Source organism: the organism of the source record quoted next, unplaced genomic scaffold, assembly GCF_019419815.1.
Source record: "Pyrus x bretschneideri cultivar Hongxiangsu unplaced genomic scaffold, Pyrus_bretschneideri_v1 Contig59, whole genome shotgun sequence".
Classification (NCBI taxonomy): Eukaryota; Viridiplantae; Streptophyta; class Magnoliopsida; order Rosales; family Rosaceae; genus Pyrus; species Pyrus x bretschneideri.
In genome coordinates, this window is record NW_025999797.1 from 255,492 (window position 1) to 265,000 (window position 9,509).

Here is a 9,509-nt window from a genome sequence, read left to right on the forward strand (position 1 = left end):
CTCAGCCAAGTAAATGTAACCCACTTGTTTTTTTCATATTTATTTCTTATGAAAGTTTGGTAGTTTTGTTGAGAATGCAATGTGATTGTTGATATTGGTGTCCCATGCGGATCATATTGTTTTCTGCCATTTTTCTCATTTTTCCAACAATTCTGCAACTTTGGAAATGGCCGTGACCGGTAGGTCTGTAACAGGAACATATATAAATTGCAGCATAAAAAATAAACCTTTTGGGTCCACTAGCCAATTTAAGTCAAGCTCTAACTGTAATACTCAACTAATGAGCGCGTGTAACTGATTGTAGCATAAGATGTATAGTATTTTATGGCATGTATTAGCTGATTAGACAATTTACCAACTAATTTGTCAATTAACCATTACAATAATCGATGTACATAACAGCTGGATCAATTTGATCTTGCATATATGCTGGTAAAGTATGAGAGCATTCTTTTGTCTCTATGGAAGACATACAATGAGTTGACGGACAATTTATATATGTGACTATATGAGGCAGCTAGATACATACCAGTACCATTCAAAATTAGGGTTAAATTAAGGTACAACCTGGTTCAGCTTAACGAGAGAAGCAAATGTCCCATATATATGGGAAACTTCGTGAAGTTCCATTCCCTTATTTCTTATGGGCTGCATATATATGTGGTTCAGTTACTAACTGCGAGACTTTTTATATAACTTTTATACCGAACTTGACGTGAACCGACTCTAAAATTTAACACTAGTTTTAATTATGTGCATGTGCATGCACAAGATTTTATCCCACTTCCTCTGCAAATCCTCAATATGTGAAATTTGGCTAAAGTCAACCCATACCCTGTGGGACAGCAAGATATTGGGTAGGTGGGAGAGCAGACATGAGTAGTGGAGAAATGCATATTCCGTGATGGTACATCCAGCCCCATACTTGCACATCTGGCACGCAGCGAACTGACCTTTTTAACCAGTTACCTATAATGTTTGATTATCTCTTCAGCCTTGACTTAAACCTAAAGAAGGTTAAAAATGTAGGGCGGGGACCCTCTAATCATGTCACCCATGTGATATTCAACAATTGCATGGCCCAAGTTAAGTCGGTGCCACTCAGGTCTTGCCAGAAAACGGAGAGAAAGAAGAAAAGAAATTAAGAAAACAGTGGTATTGCTACATGCACAGGGTCCACACGTATTGCCACTGTACAAAAGAGAGAGAGACCGGGAGGAGATGCCGGACGCGGGTGTGGAATTCCGTTGACTTTATCTGCATTATTTTGGAGCGATCAGAATTTGAATGGAGTTGGATTGTATGTTAGAAGCTGGTTGCACACCAACTCAGTATTCCTAGTCTTTTTTTTTTCTCATTCTGAAAATTCGTTACAAGTTCGAATCCTCCTCTCATGTCCTTTTACTCACAGAGAGAGAAGCAAAACAAGCCAAAATTATTTTGTTTTTGTTGCATGCAGTATGAGTCATGATTCAATTAGAAGTCATTATAACAAGTTGACCATTATGATCTATGTTGATTTCAATAGTTTAATTACCTTGAAGTTAAATATGCAGATGACAGTACTTGAAGTTGAACTACTACCACATTTGATCAAACATAATATGCAGGTTGTTGATAACCAATAGGACTAGGGAGGGGTCGGAACAAATTCAACATTCTATGAAATAAACCACACAAAGTATGAAAGAATTGGTTGAAGCAATAAGTGACATGTACATTAGCTTTATGATGCTTCATCGTGATGGAATAAAGTGTTCGAACTGTTGGGAACAACATGGACCAAAAATAATGATGGAAGACTAACCATTGCCGTCGGTGATAAAATAGAAAGCAATGTAGAAGAGAGAAATTTAGAAGAAAATAAAGTGCTATATACGAGGGACATCTTAAATAACCATCGAATTTTGGTTTCTTATGCAACAATTCGTGTTAGAAGATTTTATATGTTACCATTCTAAAGCCACAAACTTTGGTACAAGATTTTTTTATTTTATCTTTTTAATACAGTACAACTTTTATATAGTAATAATTAAAGTTGAGACCAAACCAATCTTATAACTTTAGGAGATCATTAGCTATCTCTCTGTCGTTTGGGCAAAGAAATCTGACAAATGCATGTTCAACACAATCATGTAAAGCTTATTGAATTAAGCCAAAATTAGAAGAAAAAAAATGCCAATTCAAAAGTCTGAGGACCTCTTTAATAGGAGAAATTTTTAATTGTGACGGGAACACGAGTGGTACACCACGTGTTTTTATGTAAGTAATGAAATTTTTATTTTTTAAGTTATTAACTTTTTCACATATAAATCCCATTATTTATGTAATGACACGTGATGTACCACCATGTATAATGATCACACTGAAAAACCTCTCCTTTAATAGGAGCCCTCAGATTAATCTAACGATAAATTAACCTATAGGTTTAAAATATCTCACTTATACTTAATTAAAATCCTAACCTACAAATAAAAAAAAAAATTTAAAGGAAGCAGCTTTCAAATGTGAAATCCCTTCCATAGGTAGAGCTTCGTCCATAGGCGAAAAACTTTTCCTTTGCAAATTCAAAATTCAAGCATCTCTTATCCCCGCAGAGCTAAACCATATGAAAGCATTTGTACTACATTTAATTCTTTTGAACTTGGATTGGCTACCAAAACCCTAGAGTTTTGTGGCTATGGCGCTCTGGTTCTTAAAACACGTCGGGAGCGAGTTTTTATTTTCTTATGAAACATGTAGCTTTCCAGAATTGTTTTACTGATCTTGATTAACATCTTCAAGTGAATGTAACTAGTACTTTTTAAGCATGTAAATTGGTTAGATTCCAATCTCAAATCATTTGTTAGTCATTTGCTTCTTAATCTCCCTAATTTTTTTTAACAAACGATATTATCTACACTAAGGGAGAGGGGTAGGCTAAGTCTCACAATGGGCTATCAATAATGTGGTTCAAATTCATCTTTGGCAAGAATCGATCATAAGAGACGGCTCACTTACAAGTGAAGATGAATATCACTAGACCATATTACTAAGTGGCTCAATCTCACTAAATTAGATGGAGAGGATAAGGAACTATTTTTTATGGCATGAAACCTTGAACTCTGGGGATGACTCGGCCTGGTTAATTTGCATTGGGGGTCACTTCCTACTCTATTACTTAATAGCTCTGTTTGATATAAGCTGTTGAGTCCACGATTGGACTTCTGAAGTATTCGTATATCAATTCGTCTTATTCTGGCCTTGGAAAATCATAATGCCACAAAAACATTCGGTCAAGTCATATGTGATAGTCAACTGCATTTCACACCACTTTGAATCCGGTCTTTCACAAAAGAAGCAGACACATAGAAATTGACTGATACATCGTACGAGAGAAGGTTCAAAGTGGAATGATCAGGACATCTCACAATTCAGCCATGGAATAGCTAGCCGACATCTTCAAAAAGTCACTGAACTTATAGGAGTCCATCTCTTGATTACTGTACAGTCATTTCAGATTACTTTTCAATTACATAGGAGTCTAACTCACGAAATAGCTTGCATAGGCCTTAGTTTCAGGATCTAATTCCATGAATTTGTAGAAGTATCTTTCACCTGGTACTCTTTTTCTTAATGGAAACCAATCACACAGAAGAGAGGGTTTTACTGGGAAGGAGAGTTTTCGCCATCTTCCTCCTCTCCCCCTCCTCCTCATTCATCGTTCTTTTTTTAGCTTCCTAATTTCTTGCTAAGATGCAAGTGTGCAGCTAATTTAAGTAGGTGAAAGTTTTTAATTTATTCAATTGGAGCTTAATTCCAAATTTATTGATGAAATAGAAGAGTTAGGCAAGCAAATCGTGTACGAAAGAAATGCGTTTAGGTGTATTGGATTCTAGGGTCGAGTGAAAGAGTTTGTATTGGGTCACATTCTTGTGTAGCATGAAATAATGTAGGAAGAAGTTAGGGTTAGGTTATTTTTATGTAGCATGTGGGGTGTCCCGTATCCCAATACAAGTTAGAAAATCATTGGCGACTTGCGTCTGGATCCGTTCATCCTACAGACAAACATAGTTTGAAACTTTTTTTTGCTTTGCAATTTGAATAAATAATTTTGAAGTTAGATTATGATTTGTAGTTAAATAGAATGACTATGATATTAGTTAGGGGTGGGCACAGTTGGTTCAGTGCAGTTTTGAGTAAAATCGAAACCGAAATTTTTTTATCATGTTTATCGAAACCGTTTCCTAACCGTAAAACCTAACCGTTTGATGCGGTCCTATTTGATTCATGTTTCGGTTTCAGTTTGTGGTTCTAAGTGCCCACCCCTATGTGCTATTAGTTGGAGAAAATTTATCATATCATCTCTACACGTGGGTGTTGAAGATGTAGAAAATTCAGATTCTAGTTCTTTCCACTCAGAACAAAATGTGGGAAGCTCCCAGATTGCACAGAAGACATTAAGCTTATGTTTCTGTAATCCTACTCAAATAAGATGCTTTACAGATTACTGAGTGAGTTAAATCACCAATAATCTCGACATGAACAGATCCCGCCCTCAAAACAATGGAACCGATTTGAATCCCGGACTATAATTTTTCTGTTAGCAATCTTAGAAACAAACTTAATCGCAGTATGACAATCGACACATGTTCTTAAGTTCTTAAAAACCTTGATCGGTGTTCCTGGCGGAGTAGAAATAATGCCAAATGCAACGGCGAGCTTTTCACTGTGGTAGGAGAGGTTCTGCTCTTTCTGCTCCTCTTCAACATCATGCAGCACAAAATTCGTGTCGGGGACATACCCTTCTTCCTTCATCCTCTTCGAAAGCTCATGCAAATAGTGATGTATTTCATCATATCTCGGGTGAGACGTATCTCCCACTAAGAAAACATGCACCTCTCTCTTGATCTCGATCCAACTCAAACCTGGTTTCTTTATCAGCCCTCTGTCATCCATCATCTTTCTGACCTCTGTTACATCACCCCACATACCAGCAGTAGCATAAATGTTGGCCAGAGTAATATAAGTAGTTGGATTCTCAGGTTCTATCTCAAACAACGCATCTGCAGCTCGCTTTGCAAGTGTGAGGTTTCCATGAATTCTGCAGCCACCGATTAAGGAAGCCCACAAGTACTTATCTGGTTTCATTGGCATTTCATTAATAATATTCTTAGCTTCTTCAAATCGACCTGCTCGGGCCAATAAATCAACTACACAGGAATAGTGGTCTGCGGTATGCGTTAACCCATGTTTTGCCTTAATTGAATGGAAGTATTCAAGTCCCTTATCAACTAAACCAGCATGAGTACAAGCGGAAAGAACACCCACAAAAGTAATGTGATCAGGCTTAGTACCTGAATCAAGTAGTAACTTAAACAACTGAAGGGCCTCATTAGGTTGACCATTCTGAGCATATCCAGCAATCAGGGAAGTCCATGAAACCACATCTGGGCAGGGCATCTCATTAAACACCTTATTCGCATTCTCAATGTTTCCACACTTTGAATACATATGAACAAGTGCACTTGCTGCAAAAGACAAGGGGTCAAATCCAATCCGCGTCATGTACCCGTGAACCTGCTTGCCCAGGTTCTCAGCAGCATGCTGAGCGCAGGCATTCAAAACCCCTGCAAAGGTGAACTCGTTCGGTCTAATGCCGGACTTCATCAACTCCGAGAACAGAGAAAATCCCTCTTCCTTCTTTCCATCCTCAAAGTATCTATCAATCATTGCTGTCCACGTAACAATATCTCGATTCACCATCTTATCAAAAATGCGCCTAGCTTCCTCTATATTCCCACATTTCCCATACATATCCGATAACGCACTCCAAACGACCTCATCCGAGTCCAGCCCGGTTCGCATTATATAACCATGAATCTCCTTCCCCATTCTCAAACTCTGAATGGCTGCCGAAGCAGCAAGAACGCTAGACACTGTGAACTTATTAGATTTAGAATTCTCGCTCCTCTGCATCATCCTATACAACCACAAAGCATCTTTTGGCCTATCATGACGAGCATATCCCGATATCATCGCAGTCCAAGAAAAATTATCTCTCTGAGGCATTTCATCAAACAGTTTCCTAGCTTCAGCAAGCTGCCCCACTTTCGCATGCCCAGAAATCATAGTATTCCAAGAACACAAATCCCTCTCAGGCATTTCATCAAACACCATCTGGGCATCCACAATGCTCCCGCATTTCGCATACATTTCAATAAGACGGTTACAAATGAACATCCCGGGCACGAACCCGGAGGCTCTGGTGTGGGCATGGACCAATTTGCCGTGCGCAAGAGCTCGTTGGTGAAGACAAAGCAGCAAGAGGGTGGAGTATATGGAAGCAGAGGGTTTGTCTATGTGGTGGAGCAACTGAACTGCTTCTGATAAGCGGCTTTGGTGGCACAGGATGTCGATGGCTTCTTTGAATTTTCCGTCATTGCATAAGCGGCTTATGAGGGCGTCTTTGGTGTTGGATTTGAAGAAGGTTTTCTGAATTTGGGGTTTATTTAGTTGGGGGGTTTGAGAAGATGATGAATGGGTTCTGTTAAATAATAGCAGAGAAAGATGCCTGGAAACTTTTAGATTCCAGGACTTCATAGCTCAGTGGTAGTGGCCGTGGCCGTGGCGGAGGTTGGTTAAATTAGTTTACTTTGTGTTTTCAAGGTTTATTTATGACAACTGATTTTTTTTACGCGCCAAAATGATTTGTGGGAAAAATTTGGAGACAATTTGGAAAGGGACACCTTTTAGTAGCTAGAGTTCTTCGACTGAAATTTTGTTATTTTCGTGAATTTTCTACACATCATTATTTTCTTTTATAAATATATTTTCATGTTAGTTTTCTTTTATTTTACTAAAGTATTTAATTCTCGTATTTTTATCTTGCAACCAAAACGTTGAAGAGTTTTTGGAACAGAAAAATCTAAAATAATCTCATTCGATTGACGATCTTCAATTTTTTTTTTTCGTAAATAAAAAATTCCAAAATAATCTTGCTAAATTGACGTTCTTCAAATTCATCATTACTATCTTTGATATGAATCTTTAAATTCAAATTTTACCAAGATTTGAACCGAAATCATATTTTATCTACGAGCTTTAAAATGAGGGTAGCTTTTTGCCGAGAAACTTCTAAGCTAAAATTTGAGGTTTTTTTTATTTTTATTTTTATTTTGTACTCATAGTTCTATTATACTAATTTGTCCCTATAGTTCGATTCTTAATGTTTTAATCTTTGTACTCATAATGATAGGAAGTGTAGTATGGTTTTTTCGTTTCCGCACTTGTTTTGCATGTCACATCCCGATCTGGGCCCCCATCACATCTCGGGCTCGACTCCACTGTAGCACGATATTGTTCGCTTTGGGCCCCGATCACACTCTCGCGGTTTTGTTTCTGGGAACTCAGATGAGAACTTCCCAGTGGGTCACTCATTCTGGAATTGCTCTCGCGTGAACTCGCTTAACTTCGGAGTTCCTACGAAACTCGAAGCTAGTGAGCTCGTAAAAGGTTTCGTGCTAGGTAGAGATGGGAATATATATATAAGGCTTACATGATCCACTCTCTTGGGCGATGTGGGATGTAACATTGCATGTGATAAATGAAGCTCTTATGATATTTTTGTCATGTATTGGGGAGGACAAATGATTTTAGCACGTATCTTATAGTTTTGCAATGTTTTATAATTTTTGTGTTTTACGGTTAAAGATTTAACTAAATGATTGTGGCTTATTTTTAGCCATGCTTCTGGAAGTTGATTTTGATACCACTTTGTCTCCTGGAACTCAAAAATTGTGATTTTGCTCCCTGGAACTCGATTTCGATCTCACATTGCCCTCTAATTCTAAAGTTGTCACTTCACTTCTTGAAACTCAATATTCACTCCACTTTGGCTAGTTTCTATGTATAATTTTGTTAAATAACCGTTAAGTTTACTTATGTGGCATAATTTGAGCACACTTATAGCTAACACAGCACAAGTATACAGCTTACATATTCAATCAAATAGTACCACGTAGATTGAAACAAAACAACAACAACAACAATAATAATAATAATAATTTTCAAACATTGTATAACTATAAAAAAGGAAAAGCAAGATAAATAGAAAAAACAATTCATTGGATTCATCTCTTTGATCCCTCTCTCTCTCTCTCTCTCTAATCGTTGTCAAGACATTCATTCCTTCTCCCTCCATCTCCAGTCACCTTATAATTAGTTCCATTGATTTTGTTATTTCTTATGTTCTTAAATGAGGTGGTTGATGGAGAGAGAAGAATTTTTTTATTCTTTTTTACTATTCATTTATTTCAGTGGAAATTTGGCATATTACCAATTATAAATTTTGAATGGATGAACTTATTCTAGAACAACCGAAACAAGATAATGTAGAGCGAATTTTGAGTTTCAAGAAATAAAGTGATGAGTTTCAAAGAACAAAGTGAGATCAAAATCGAGTTACAAGAAGTAAAATGACAATTTGTGAGTTTCAGAGAGCAAAGTAGGACAAAATCGAGTTTCAGAAAGTAAAATAACAAACTTTAAATTTTATAAGATAAAATGAGATTAAAATCGAATTTCAAAAAGTGTAGCTAAAAAGAAGTCAATTATTCTTAAAATCCTCAACCACTCTTTTGCCCGTTCATTCATTCGTAGGAGAGCAGCCTAAGACAACAATTTATAGGCCCAAGTTGATAAAATGGGCTAAAATTTTTCGGTGGAAAGTTTTGTGTCGAAGTTAGTTGGGTTTGTTTGGGAAATTTTATTATATTCCAATTATACCCTGCTTGTGTAGCGGTCCCAAAGCTAAAAGATATTAAATAAAGATGGGCAGACCAGTAAATTGACTATTATTTTAAAAGTCGGTTACTTTTTTTGGGTAAAAAATTTGCCCTTTTTTCCCAGCTCTTTCTAAGAAAAGAAGTGAGCAGTGACTAGAGAAAGAAAACACGACTGAAAGGTTCCAACTTGCGACCGATTGCGATCGAACACAACACTTTTCTGAGAGGGATGGGAATTGGGTTCTGCTAGGCGGATTCCTTGTCCCCAAAGAAAGAAAAACAAGAAATTCACCCATGCACACCACTGTTTGCGTTGCCTTCCACAAAATTGGAGAAACAAAAATACGCAGGGTCAATCAGGTCAACGATTCAAGTTGCAGAGTAGTTTTTAAAACTTTAAATATTTATTTTATTTTTTTATCTTTGGATCAATGCATTGTAATTACACTCTCGTCGGAAGCCATGAATGTGATAGGTAGGTGTGATATTTTGCTTAGAACCAGCATCTTCTTGGTCAGTCAATGGCTCCGATTCGAAGTTTCTCAGGAATCAGCTTTGCAATTTCCTTGGTAAGTCAATGGGGGAGGACCGGTAGGTGAAAGTAAAAGTCAGTGGATTAAAGCAGAATCAAGAGAGCATTTTTATTTTGGTTTTTTCATACTGGTATGGTCTTCTCTTGTCTTCAAGTTTTGATTGATATGATTACGAGTTAGTTTTCGGATTTGATATGATTACGAGTTAGTT

The 9,509-nt window shown here is 37.1% G+C and overlaps 1 protein-coding gene across 1 annotated transcript; it reads right to left on the bottom strand.

The window, feature by feature from the left end:
- Positions 1 to 4,359: 4,359 nt before the first annotated feature.
- On the bottom strand, positions 4,360 to 6,725 carry LOC103939700 (pentatricopeptide repeat-containing protein At4g37170). The gene has a single exon (XM_009349809.3). It carries the CDS (start codon positions 6,580 to 6,582, stop codon positions 4,504 to 4,506), a length of 2,079 nt encoding a protein of 692 aa, XP_009348084.2. The 5' UTR covers positions 6,583 to 6,725; the 3' UTR covers positions 4,360 to 4,503.
- Positions 6,726 to 9,509: the final 2,784 nt, after the last annotated feature.